Source organism: Diospyros lotus, chromosome 3 (genome assembly GCF_014633365.1).
Source record: "Diospyros lotus cultivar Yz01 chromosome 3, ASM1463336v1, whole genome shotgun sequence".
NCBI classification, from domain to species: Eukaryota; Viridiplantae; Streptophyta; class Magnoliopsida; order Ericales; family Ebenaceae; genus Diospyros; species Diospyros lotus.
Genome location: NC_068340.1, coordinates 1,363,214 through 1,377,976, shown reverse-complemented (window position 1 = coordinate 1,377,976; position 14,763 = coordinate 1,363,214). Strand labels below are relative to the sequence as shown.

The 14,763-nt window shown below is 36.0% G+C and overlaps 1 protein-coding gene across 1 annotated transcript in view; it reads right to left on the bottom strand.

The window, feature by feature from the left end:
- LOC127797301 (nicotinamide adenine dinucleotide transporter 1, chloroplastic) overlaps positions 1–11,976 on the bottom strand; it is a 29,968-nt gene extending 17,992 nt beyond the window's left edge. The window contains exons 1-3 of the mRNA XM_052330092.1: positions 11,577–11,976; positions 11,159–11,254; positions 10,894–11,000 (exon numbers count right to left, since the gene is read on the bottom strand). Coding sequence (XP_052186052.1) covers positions 10,894–11,000; positions 11,159–11,254; positions 11,577–11,646 — 273 coding nt within the window. The 5' untranslated portion in view covers positions 11,647–11,976. The remainder of the gene's footprint in view (positions 1–10,893; positions 11,001–11,158; positions 11,255–11,576) is intronic.
- Positions 11,977–14,763: the final 2,787 nt, after the last annotated feature.

Genomic DNA, 14,763 nt, shown 5'->3' with positions numbered 1-14,763 from the left:
TGGTGGAGCTTCTAATGATACTTTTCCATTGCCTATGGTTTCGGATAATAACAAGCCTGGATTGAATTTTTGTAACAGAAGATTATTGGAGAAGGAAGTTGTGGCGAGCAAGCTTCTGAAATATTCTGGTGAGCAAAAAGAAGGAGGTGTTGCTGAAGTGGAGAATAAAAATGTTGAGAGTGAGCTTCGGGAATATTCTGAGAAACAGAAAGAAGATGTCGCTAAATTACCGACAGGGGCAGATGGTTTGTTTGTTGGAAAACCTCCATATGAGGACATTAAGGGTCTGAATTTCTTGGTATTGGAGCAGCCGGAAGTGACAATTTTGAGTGGTCATGTTGAAAGGAAGCCGATTATTGAGCAACATTCACATCTTCAAGTAGAAATTAACTCAGCTAATGATCCATTCAAGATTGAATCCACCTTTCCTCTGCCCCTTTCAAATTTCTTCCAGGTGAGGAACTTGCTTAGGGACAAGCACCTTTTGCAGCTTGGGTCTCCTATTTCATCAAGCACTCACAGATTTGAACTTGAAATCATTGAGGCCAATCAGGTTGCTTCTATTGCAGCTCTAAGCCAAATTATGTTTGGGATGGATCTTGCAAACTTAAGAATAAAGAAGAAGAGGCCTAAGAGGAGAAAGAAGGAAAGACGAATGAAGCAAATAGAAAAGGTTGGAATTGGATGAAGAAAGAGCAACTCAACGATAATAAGTTTCTTGGGGACAAGAAACATTTTAAGGCAGAGGGAATTGTCATGTACCTAGGAGTATAGGAGGGTCAATGTTGTAATAGGAATATAATAAAAGGGGGGTAATCTTGTAATAGGTTTATAATAACTGTTAGGATATATTGTTAGCAAGTGGTTAGGCTGTTAGAAGTCAATGATGCCTATATAAGGCTGCTATTAGGAGTTTATTGGATATGCTTGAATTGATGAATTGAAATTTCAAACTCTATTCTCTCTCTTAATTCTCTCTCTCGGTTCTTCTTCTCTTTCCTCCCCATTTCTCTTTGTTTCAGTTCTAAATCTCCTTCCCTTTTTGCTTTCTCTTCCCTAAATCCTTCCAAATTCCTATCACAACCCTAGCCAAACCCTAAGGCTGTGACAAGATAAAAATCAACAAAAAGACTGCTAGTCACATGGCTAATTTGTTTGGTGGAAATATCCCATCAGTCCTTATAATAGGTGGTTCAATATTATTAGCGAAATACTTATCATCTGAAAACCACATCACTCTAATACATGGCAGCACCTAATTAGTCCAGTCATGCAGCTTTGATAAAACCTTGTAGAACATGAAGTAGTTTAATTACTCCTTTCTTTATGAGAAGTGCAAGTTCTGAATTGCCCAAAAATTTGCACATCTACATCTCAAAAACAAAGACAAAACTCATAGTAGTAACAAGAATTGTGTTTTTCTGTCATGACCCTAGGAGCAATAAAAGAGGCATTATTGTAATAGGGTATAATAGTTTATTAGGAATATTTGGCTGTTTGTTATGAGCACATGGGTGCTGTTAGAAATTAGTTAAGCAGCTAGCTATGCCTATAAAAAGGCCAATTGTAAGAGGAGAGTATTATGCTTGAATTAAATGAATGAAACTCTCATTTCTCTCTCTTAAGATTTCTCTCCAATCTCCCTCTTGTTTCTCCCCCCTTTCTCTTAATCTCTTCCTCTTTCTATTGATTTCCCCTTTCCTTCAATTCTAATTTCTCTCCTAATTCCTATCACAATCCTAGCTAACCCTAAGAATGTGACAAATGGTATCAGGGCAGTCAATCATTGGATGTGGTTCTGATTCAATTTGAAGGCTAGTGCAATCAATTTCAGTCATTATAATCTAGGGTATGGTGATTCAACGAACTCGGCGAGTTTAAGAACTTCAGCAAGTTTGGGTGGGTCTCTCGACTGAGGATTAATTCTCGGCCATTGATTTTCAGAATTAGATTCCGATGCATGGAGGTGATTGACGGCAGGTAGGCAGTCGCGATTCCGAATGTGAAGGTAGATCAAAGTGGTGCAACAAAAGCATGATGGACGATTTATAGCTGCAATGCAACGAAGCTAATTCCACAAGCGATCGGTGGTCTGTATTCAATTTGGTAGGTGAATTCATCTTCCCGTGAGTCTGACGAAGGAGTGGCTCTTAGCTTGAGAATTCCAGAAGTGTGTTGAAGTCTTGAAGACGAAGCTAGCAGTTGACCCTCGGTTGTGAAATTCAACAAGTGTTGGTCAGAAATTGCAAACGAGCAGGCCAGGTGATTCCGAATTGAAAGGCGTCGCAAAGTGAGGCTGTTGGAGAGAATGAGACAGCTAATTTGTAGTCTTATTCTTTCTATCTTTTGTATCTTGTATTATGCTGTGTTGTATTTGATTAGTTGTGTTAAAGCATTTGTTCTAGATTAGGGCTTGTAATAGTAGGGATATTTTCATGTAATGTTTCTGCTGTATTTCTAGAAGGATTTTATTATTTTTCTAGGGCTGATCGAGTTGGTTGTAACTGCCATTTTTGGGCAGTCGGTCAGGGGGCTTTTCTCCTTTTAGTTTCTTATATATAGAGGCGAAGGGGAAGGCTTTTGTGTGTGGCTTTTCTTTCTCGAATTAGTGGACTGTCTTGGGATAAGATTGAACAGTGAGGAAGAGGGAATATCTTTCTTGAATCAACTTTATATAGCTTTCAGGTTTTTGGGCTAGGTGAAAGTTGAGTTTGAGTGCTTTGTAATCTTGTATTAACATTCAAGATAGTGGAGAAAGTAGGGGCGAAAGCCAAGCTGGATGTAGGTCTTCATTAAGACCGAACCAAGGTAAATTCTCGTGTGTTGTGTGTTCTTGATTGATTCTTGATTTGTTTTTTGATTGCTGGTCATTTGCGAATCAAGGTGAGATTTCGTTTGAGTGTTTTGAGTGATCATATAAGGGTGAGATCAAGGTTAACAAGTTATATTATTTGACTGTAGTTCTGGTTGTAGAGGATTATTAATTAGTTATGAGAGCTAAGCATAGTAGTCAAGGCTATATATATTTCATAGCCTTTCTATTGTAAGGTGTGGAGAATCATTTCTTTTAATCAAATTGGACGAGGTGCTATTTCTTCGAACCTCCTGTCTTTCGTTCTATTTTTCATTCTGTTACAGAGGCGCCTTGTAAGAGGCCAAACTAAGCCGATTAGATCACAAGAAGTTGAGAATTCCAACGATTGCGGCAGTGAAACAAGGCCAGACGACTTTAGCGATATAGTAATTTCGATCACCTCTCGTTCATATTTGAAGGTGAAGCAGAGCGAGTGAATCTCGGAGGCCAGATTAGGTTGTTGAAGGCGAGGTATAGAATCGCTTTTAGAGGCGTTGTGGCAATTTCAGCAGGACAGATCAATTGGGTCGGGAATCAGATAGCAATTGCGATCATCGCGATAGGTCACAATAGATCATCGGTGAATTCTGACTATTTTCAAACAAGATGAGCTAGGTGATCTTAGCAGCGAGCTCTTGTACAAATTTTGAAGGTGAAGAAGGTATGCTGATTCTGATTGCAATTCTGATAGTTTCTTAATGGTTAGGTTTGGATTTTGGAGGTGCAACTGAGCAATTGGATTAGGCGAGTATTGAAGGCAAAATTGGAGCTGATCTAGGTTCAGTCACTACAATCCATTGGCCCATGCTTCTTGGCTATGATTTCGACAACTCCTAGAGCAATCTCAGAGGCGACTCTAATCTAGCTATCTCGACAACAAGCAGAGCTAGGCGAATTCTGACTGTGATCTAGATCGATAGCTACTAGCGAAATTCTGCCAACTCATAGAAGCCAGTTCCAAAGTAGATTTTGCTTGTTCTGTGACCATCGACTTCACTTGCTCCTGATTCAAATTTGGCTATTGAAGAGCGATGGAAAAGAAGTTTGAGAATGAAATCAACCATTTGGACAAAGAAACAAGAAGTGTGGTACATGATACAAGCAATGAATTCGATCGTATGATACACGAGCAATTGCAGGAATTTGTGATGATACTAACCAAGAGGTATCATTACAGTTTCCCTGTAGAATTGTTTGAGAATTATCATGGAAGTTTTAATAAAAAGGACTTCCTTAAATGGAGCAGCCGAAGGAGAAGTCAAGACTATAGAAGAGCAATTCATTGCTTACTTTAGATTTTGGGGAAAAAAAAAAGTATTTTGATTTCAGCAACAATGATAAGAAGGATAACTACAATACCGGAAATGGTATTAGTGGTGAATGGCATTATCCAAAGAGAATCGGTAACAATCAGGTGGATAGGACAACATATGCAAAAGGAGAATTAAAGGAACACATCGATTGCTTTGGAAAAGAAGTTCTCAAGGGTGATGTTTTTGGGGTTCTGTAACAAGATCAGTCCAACTTGAAGGAAGAAGGAGAAGAGGAGGTGGAAGAAGAGAGTGAGGAAAAGGAATTGAAGGATGGCACTCAATCAGTTGGCAGCCTCTCAAGCACTCTTACTAGTGCTGAGACACTTGATGCTATTGATCTCTAGAAACAGTAGAAGAATGAGCTAGAAAAGCCTCTTCACCAAGTACATGAGGAGATTGGGGTTGGCCACACTTTACAAGAACAAGAAGCTGATGATTCTGGTGATGCATAGCCTAATCTAGCTATAAATCATGTTAGGGAAGAAGGTCAAGTTGGAGGCCAGGTGTCAGTGGTTGAGAAATCGAATTGAAGTGGCAGCAGCTCCTAATGTTAATGCTCACAAAAAGCCTTGGTATGAGTATTCAAGGCAAGTCTACAATCCTCCATTGCTGCATTTCAAGGCTGTTGTTGATGTTTTTGTAGTAGAGCATGGTTGTGGGTTGAATGGGGATACAATAACAGCAACTATGGCTATAGATCTGCTCTCCTTACTTGTATTGGACAGTAATGAAGTACTAACAAAAATTACGAACATGGATAGTCCTTCTATTGGACTCCAAGGTTTAGCTACTAGCTATGTCAATCCAGAAGTGGTTGATCATGTCCATAGATTGGAGACCAAGCTTGATTGGATAGCTATTACTGGGGGGTGGTTGTATTGAGTTGGAACTTGATGAAGTTTTCCCTATTGAAATTATGTGCCAATTTATACTTGGAATTGATCTTGAAAACCTAAGAATGAAGAAGAAGAGGCCTAGAAGGAGAAAGAAAGAAAGAGGAATTAAACAGATAAAGAAAGCGGGCATTGGATGAAGAAACAATAGCTCGATTGTAATAAGTTACTTGGGGACAAGAAATCGTTCAAGGTGGGGAAATTACCATGACCTTAGGAGCAATAAAAAGGGCATTATTGTAATAGGGTATAATAGTTTGTTAGGGATATTTGGCTATTTATTAGGAGCATATAGGTGCTGTTAGAAATTAGTTAAGCAGTTAGCTATGTCTAGAAAAAAGCCAATTGTATAAGGAGAGTATTATGCTTGAATTAAATGAATGAAACACAGCACATATACCCACTCCACTCGCATCACACTCAACCTCAAACAATTTATCAAAGCTTGGCAAAGCTAAGACAGAAGCGATACATAACTTCTCTTTTATCAAGGCGAAACTTTGCTCTTGTTCTTCACCCCAATGGAACTTCCCTTTCTTTAAACACTCAACAATTGGAGCCACAATACCACTAAAGTGTTTGATAAATCGCCTATAAAAAGTTGCTAACCCATGAAAACTCCACACATCACTGACATTTTTAGGGGTTGGCCACTCTCTAATAGCTCGCACTTTTTCCTCATCTATCTTTATGCCCTCTTTGCTTATAACAAAGCCCAAGAACAACAAGCTCTCACTCATAAAAATACACTTCTTCAAATTAGCATAAAGTTTGTTTTTCCTTAATACACTCAACACCTCTTGAATATGCCCCACATGCTCATCAATAGACTTATTGTATATCAAAATATCATCAAAATACACCACAACGAATTTACCAATGAAAGGACGTAGTACTTGATTCATTAGTCACATAAAAGTGCTCGGCTCATTGGTTAGTCCAAAGGACATAACTAACAACTCAAACAACCCATCTCTCGTCTTGAAAACTGTCTTCCACTCATCTCCATGTTGAATTCTAATTTGATGATAACCACTTTTGAGATTAATTTTGGTAAAGACCACAGCCCCATCAAGTTGATCAAGCATGTCGTTGAGCCTAGAAATTAGAAACTTGTACCCAATAGTAATCTTGTTGATGGTTCTGTTGTCAACACACATCCTCCAACTCCCATATTTTTTTGGTGTCAATAATGCTGGCACTGCACATGGACTCATGCTAGTTTGAATGTGTCATTTTCTCAATAATTCCTCTACTTGCTCACGCAAAATCTCATTCTCCCTAGGACTCATCTTGTAGTGTGGTAGGTTAGGCAAGCTAGCATTAGGAATCAAGTCAATGTGGTGTTGAAAATCCCTCATAGGAGATAGCTCATTAGGCAACTTCTTAGGAACCACACTAGGAAATTCCTCCAACAATCCCTGCCCCTCCATTGGAATTTGATTTACCTTCAGTGGCTCACTCACGCTTTCTCCCTTCACAACCAACAAGTGAACCTCTCAGGTATCCCTACATTCCCTCACAAACTCAGTGTGCTTCTGTGTAATGGTAAGAAAATTCCGCCCCTCCACTTTAGAAGCTTTGGTTTGGTTCTTTTCCACTATGGGTAATAAAGTATAACGCACATCCTCTTTCTCAAGCTGATATGAGTTCTTCCTACCCAAGTGCTTAACATCCACATCAAATTGCCAAGGCCTCCCAAATAAAATATGGCAAGCATCCATATCAACAATATCACAATAGACTTCGTCAGTGTACAGTGTACTTACCAATAGAGAAAGGCACCCTGCAGCGTTCATCCGCATGTATGTCACTAACTTCTTTAATTCATCCAATCATGTAAGGGTTTGGATGCTTTTCAGGGGTCAACTACAACTTTTCCACCACATCTCTTCCTATAATGTTCTCCTAGCTTTCACTATCAATGATCAACTCAAAAATCTTTCCTTTCATCATACACCTCGTGCGGAAAAGCTTATGCCTCTGAATAGTATCTTCATTCTTTGGAGATAGCATTAACTTCATCACTACACATGTACACCCTCCATGTCCATACTTTTCTTCGTCATCCTCCCCATCAGGCTCGAAACATACTTCCTCTTTAGCAACATCTTCCTCCTCCTTTTCTACAATGTTAACTGTTTTCCTCCTTGGGCAATCACTAGATCGATGCGCAACCTCATTGCACTTGAAATACTTTAAAAGAATAGGTTTTGCATAAGGATTAAAGGATTTTGGAAGATTAGAAGTAGTACCTCGAATGATTCCGGCCGTTGTAACCTTATTAGGGTTGACTGTATGAGGTGGATTGGAGGGTTGTGCTCCCTGAACTGACTTGTCTCTATCAAAAGCTGCTTATTTATTTTCATTCCCACTATTCCAGTGATAGTTGTCATTACGAGCTCTCTCGCTCAACATTAACTCAACTTATAAAGCTAAGTTCCTTGCTTCTTGCACACTCAGAACATTTGAACCCCAATTTTATCACAAATAGCAGGCTTCAATCCATTCAAGTAACGAGCTGTTTGTTGATTGTCACTTTCTGACAATTGGTTTCTCTCCACCAATCTCAGAAACTCGAGGTATATTCATTCACACTCTTCATTCCCTATGCACATCTTTGATAAGCTTCAAACATGTATTGTTCATAGTCAAGGGGTAAAAACCTACCTCTTAACAACTGTTTAATTCGCCTCCATGTCTGAACTGGCTGTCGGCCTTCCCTCAATCTCGTCTCTCTCAATCGCTCCCACCAAACAGATGCATCGGCCTTTAATCTGTAAGCCACTAACTTTACTTGTCGTTCATCTAGAATCTCTATGTATTCGAAAAATTGGTCAACCTCAGTGATCCAATCCAAGAACCCCTCAATATCAAGATCTCCATTAAAGGTAGGAATATCGACCTTTAGTTTATACTCAGTGTTGCCCAAATGGTTATGCTGATGCGCATTCCTCCTAACCCCTCTACCACCAAGGTTAGCTATTGCTCGACCAAGATCATCCTCTTCATAGCTATCTCCAATCACTAGTCTTCTAGAATTAACAAAGACATGATTAATGGGTGGTCTTCCCGCTTCGGCTTGATTCATCCCATTATTCAGGTTTATGTCATCATCAACTCGTAGTAAGACGCTTAATTAGTTGTTGATTTGCTCCAATTGTTGTTGGATGGTAGTACGAGTTACTTCCCACTGTTTTTCAATTACTCTCCGAACCGCAGACAACCCCTGATCACCGTCACGAAGCTGATTGCTATCATTACCTTCAAGATTAGTCATCTAATTGGTTGATTAACCGTTTTGATACCACCTGACGTAGCGTTTAGTGCATGTGTGAAAAAAACACACCAAAATAAACTCTTGAAAGAACAAACTTCAATAGTCGAAGCTTGGCTTTCAAGAAAACGCAAAAACAAGACTGTTTTGCTAAGAAAACCCAAATAGGTTGCCGAAATTTGTATTGAGAAAAACTTATTACAAACTCTAGGTTCTAGGCATATTTATAGTGTTTGATTAATCCAAATCTATCTAATATTGGTAAACAAAATCTAACTAGAATCCTAACAATAAAACTCTAATCAAATATGAAATAGAATTGTTGAAATTTAGGACTGTTTAACCGAAGCCAACCAAAGAGAATTCTTTCTCAAATTCTTAGAAACTCGCAGAAACAGAAAACCGAATTAAAGAATCAAAGCAAAACAGAAATGACATAGAAATATAGAAAGATAAAAACAAACCGAAAAGAGCCAAGATTTATCCTGGTTCGGAATGCCTTTGGCAAACCTACATCCAGCAATCAACACCCACACCAAGCAACATTTATTAGGATGAAGATGATCAGTACACCAAGCTTCTAAACACTCATCTATATCCTCGAGTACAAACACACATTCTCCCGAGAAATACACAAGACTCAAACTGCCTTTCTCTTCCTCAAGAACGAAAACTCCTCACTCGACCATAGACAAAATCAGAAGCTCTCTCATATTGATAATCGACTGCCTACCTCGCACTCTTATTTATAGAAAGGGCGAGTATCCCAAGATAACTAACTTACTATGGGAATATTACAATTAGGCCCCCAAAATTACAAAGTAATTACACTTATATTTAAAGCCCTAATTGATCTAAACTTCCAGCCAATAGACTTCAACATTTACTGATCTTCTACTGCATCAAACTCTAGGCAAACTCAACAAGAATTAAAATCCTAAAACATATGAAGTAGAATAGAAGTAAAAATCCTAAAAAATCTAAAATCCTAAACATTTATGGAGTTCTACTGTAGCGTTACTATTCCAGCACTACTGTAGCAATACTGTTTTGGTCAGTTATTGTTTCGGTTTGGACTGGGTCGGCCTTGGACCAGCTCTTGATCGATGACCGCATCACAAAGTCGATAATTGCAATTATTTTGGGAAATTAAATTATTTGACTGTTACCACACCAAATGTATCTTTCACTGTAAGCGTTGCCATCGATTCTTAAATTCTCTACTGACAAGTTATCGGGATGCATAATTCAAATTTTGAGACATATTAAGGGAGTGCCTAGGTTATGTCTACTATTATACTATATGAAGATCAAGGTCATACACTGATTTAGGGATGCACAAATACAGATTGAAAAAGTAACCCCACCAGACAGGAAATCTACTTCAGGCTATTCTATCTTTGCTAGAGACAATTTGGTATCCTGAAAGGGTAAGAAATAATCTAAGTATAGAGCTTTGGAAAAAGCACAAGTGAGCTGATATGGTTAAAACATATTCTCAAAAGGTTTGGAGTTCAGCATTTACAATTGATTGAATTAACATGTAGTTACTAGGCAACAGCTTGCATTGCTTTTTTGTTTCATTACAGGACTAGACATATGGTGATTGATTATCACTTCATGTGGGAAAAAGGTGGTACAAAATGTAATCGAGATGACTCATGCAGAGTCCAAACACCAACTTACGGATTTGTTAACTAAAACTTCGGGAGGTACTAGAGACTAGAGAAAGACATATTGTAAAGTAGTTAAGAGTGAGGTTTTATCAAACAAGTTTGGAACATATAACATGTTACTCCAACTTAACAGGGAGTGATGGTAAGTTATTTATGTACTTGAGCCTTAAGGTACACAATATAAGGATAAAACTATAAACCACACATGTGCTCAGTTTTAATGTAAATAAGCCCTACTTAGTTGTCTAATAAAGTTTACAGTGCCCATTGTCATCTCTTGCAACAACTTTTGATACTTCAACAACAATTAAACACAAACCAGGAGATATTGACATGTCAAAGATAGGAGTAAGCTGAAGTCTTAGATAGTGGTAGAAAATGAAGTCAATTTTGTTGTAAAATATGTTGTTTTTCTTTTTCTTTTCTTTTCTTTTTTTTTTGAAACAAAACACGCGTGCCATTATGCCAATGAAACAGTTATGCCTGAGAGGGTTTAAGAGCTCTAAGAAGATGTCAATGATTCAGAAATTCACTAGTCCCTGCTGCTAACACATTTGCAAGTTCATAACAGATCCATAATATGCCAGTAATCAAATGCAATGCCCAGAAGGAAAGGAATTCTGAGATGACTTCGCTTAATGACTGAATACTGACAAATAATCATTCTCCTATGCCAAAAATATTTTCATAGGTCATCAGCAAAGGGTATAGGGAATCTAAATGCATTGTAATTCATTAAAAACCAAAATACAGCTAGCCAAAGTCCATCTCTGGAGAAATGGAATATATCACATAATAAACTAATTTGATAGCTGACAGACTAACAATCATTACCACCAAAGCATGGATGAAAAACATAATTATGATGGGGTAAACTGACCGCCCAGTTTGGAAGTAATGCCAGCACAGTGGGTGTGAGACCACGGTACATACCACGCAATCCCTCCTTTTGGAATATTCGTTCCAAACTCCCAACTATGATACTACCTGGTAAAATGAAGAACTTAGCTTCATGCCACAACCTCCGCAAATTGTACAGAAAAACTTACAGGCAACAAATTTCACCTTACACACTTGAAAAATACCACTTGAATTCTGAAAAAAAATGTTTGTAAGCAAACAAAAGATGTTGTAAAAAAGGTTACCTTTAACAGCACCACCACTAAGGGCGGAAAGCCCATGAACCTGAAACCTAGTCTTGATAACATCTAAAGGGCACACAAACGTCGCAGCAATAACTCCTGCACAGGTAATTCCCAGGTCGAAGTAATGAATCCTTTGCAAGCACCACTCAAGTTAAATCAAATCACAACCAAAAATGCAACTAATATTCACTCCATTACTATCAAACTTCGACAAAGAAAAGGTCAAGGTTGAGAATTCAACAAATCCGTAGGTTAAGACTACAAAAGAAGAGAGACGTCTAACGCTCAAGCAGGCTTCCTCCAACCCCCTGACCACGATGACTAGATAAACACAGAACAGAATGCCAGAGATCTCGTCTCAATTTCGTGTTTTTCTCTGTTCAAATTCTCAGGGACCACAGGGATAGCGAAAACGTACCAGCGGCGGCACCGGCACCGGCATTGCAGAGGACGACCTTGGAGCTAGGGTAGTGAGTCTCGGCGGCCATCGGCGAACCTACAATAACCGGCTTGAAACGAAGCGCAACAGTGTTGATCTTGATCCAACGAGGTGTCCTCTCTCGAGAGGGGGTTGGAGGAGAACCAGAGTCGCATGGCAAGCCGGCAGAGCTTCTGAGAGGCGATCGAGTCGTGTGTTAACTACAAATTAGGGTTTCCAACGAAGAGAGGGATGAGTTACCGACAAGTAGGACTAGTAGGTGGATGTAGCATCGATTGGCCGTAGATGGGATAGAGAACTCGAAATCGCCATGAAAGTGCCTCTCTCTCACGGCGCTGGCCGTCGTAGATTGACAAAGTCTGAGGGAACTGCTCGTTTGCGTCTCGCTATCCTAAAACCTATCGTCTGCGTCGCCGTCGGACGATTCGCCACAGATGGGCCCCACTTTCTTTTCGACCAATCAGAGCTAAAGCAAACTTCGACTGCCAAATAATAATAATTAAATATATTTGAAATTATTAATTATTAATTGCCTCGTGTGGATGTTTTGGTTCTAATATATTATTTTAATAAGTTATAGAATCGACGGTGGAAATTATATTTTTATCTCATATTTTTTATAATTTTTTATTATTTTAATTATATTTTTAAATTTAATTTAATTCCTATATTTTTATTGTGACAATCTAATTTTTCTATTATTTCTATTATATCATTCGACTTTATTATTGAGTTAATTTAATTTATATATTTTTATATATAAAAAAATAAAATAAAATAATAAAATATGCGTTACATTCTATTTATATTAAATTGACTTAAAAATATAATTCATATAGTGTAATTAAAATAATAAAAAATTTAAATTTACATAAAAAAATTAAAATATAAGAATTAAATTAATTTAAAACTATAGATTTATAACCGTATCAAAACAATAAAAAATTCAAGTGATCATATGAAAAAAACATAAAAGTACAAGAATAAAAATATAGATTTGACCATCCATAGATCATTAACATACAATAATGCTATTTCAAAATTTAATTATGTTATTTTTAATAAAATGTACATATTAATGTGTCACTTAAGTATTTAAATATTATTTTAATTAATAAATTATTATTAATGGGTAATGATAATAATTATATTTAAAGAATAATAGTTAAATACTAATAAATACGTAGTATTTTTAGATAAAATATATTTATTGTATTTTATTTTTAATATTTAAATAATTTTATTAATTCATTAAATTGTTCAGAATATAATACATTTATTATTAATTAATAAAATTATTTGAATGTTGAATGTTTGAAAATAAGATACGTATTGAATGTCTGAAAATATGATACCCATTAAATGATTTAAAACAGATATATATTATTTAAATAATTCAAAACATAATACACATTGAATGCCCGAACATGATATATTTAAACACTTCTGTTAATTAATTAAATAATTTAAAATATGATATATTTATCATCAATTAATAAAACTATTTGACCATGGTTTCCTCTCATTCAATTCTGCAATATTATTTTCCTTCATTGCCTAACATACAGATACAGTTATATGACGACCTCTTGGAGGGTGCCTTCTAGGGTTAGGTGAGCCATTAATTCTTCTTTACATTCCATCACTTAAAAATCTTAATTAGTTTCATTGATTGTTTTCACCTTATCTAATTCTCCTTGAGTTATAGATTTATTTTGTATTTGGAGTTTCATTCTTTATTAATATTAAGTCATTAATTGACTCTTAGTCTTTCGTTAGTTAGCTGTACAACTATTAATGGTTATTATAGTGGTATTATTTTTGCATATTAAATTAATAAGATTCTCAATATCTAAAATTTGTCGCCTCTAAGCCGTGCCCTAGATAATAATTTAAACTTTGGTTGATTTCTCGAAATTATTCAATATTAGTAATTATGTCGCAATTGGCTTACAGTTTGACATTTACTGTGGATAAAAATTTTCCAAGATAGGCATTGAATTAGACAAAAGATATCATTTTTGTTTAGCTCTCTAGTAAAAAATAACAAAATAATTTATTTTTTTATCAATTTTTCTTCATTATATTATGAAGATTATAATTATTAATTACTTCAAAGGTACAGACAATTAAGATGTTTTTAGATTCTACTAATTTGAGTAAAATTATTGTACCTCATACCAAAAGTTAACTTGAGAACAAGTTTGAGGTCATTAGATTAAAATGGTGGCATGCACAATGACAAAGGGTATAAGCTAACATCAGGGTCGGCCCTGAGATTATAGGGTCCTAAGCTAAATTTTTTACGGGGCCCTTTACGATTATATTTAAAAATAAAATTAATATAAATAAAAAAATTATTATATAAAATTCACAATATTTCACTTTAAATTTATTTTTTAGTAGTTTTAGATGAAAATTTAATAATTAAATTATTATAATTAATTTGTTCTAACATATGTTTTTCAATAGACATAATCGTCAATCCATTAGTATAAATTCACTAATAAGAGAGAGATCACAAATATTGAAATATAAACACAAAATTAATTAGTAATTTAAGGACTAATAAAAAAATCAAAAGACATAACTGATAAATTACACAACGAGATAATGAGGACGAAAATGGAATCACAAAAGAGAATACATAATTATGAAATCAATTGGATTGAGGACTTACACCTGTGCAAATTGATGGCAGATGTAGTGATAATAGATGGATAAAAAATTGAGAATGAGTGAAACTAAGGAAGACGATAAGGTCGTGACTATTGCCAGATGCATGAAAATAATTGTGATATAATCATATAAGGTGGAGATTGAGATTAATTAAAAATGCATGGAATAGTTGTGAGGGGATGGGTGCTACTACCAGACGCATAAGAATATAATTGACTATAAATAAAGAAATGTGATAAATTGAAATTAATTAAAAATTATATTGATACTCATGGGATTAATTATTGATAAAAGAAATATGAGAGATTGAAATTAATTAAAAATTTACAATGGTTTAAAATAGGCATGGCCCTAACATCTCTTTTATTTTTAAATTTATTATTTTTAATTAATTTTATTTTATTAATTAATTTAAAATTTAAAAATTAAAATGGGCATGGGCCCCTCTCCTGGCTGAAAATGGGCATGGGCTCTAGGCTGCTGCCTA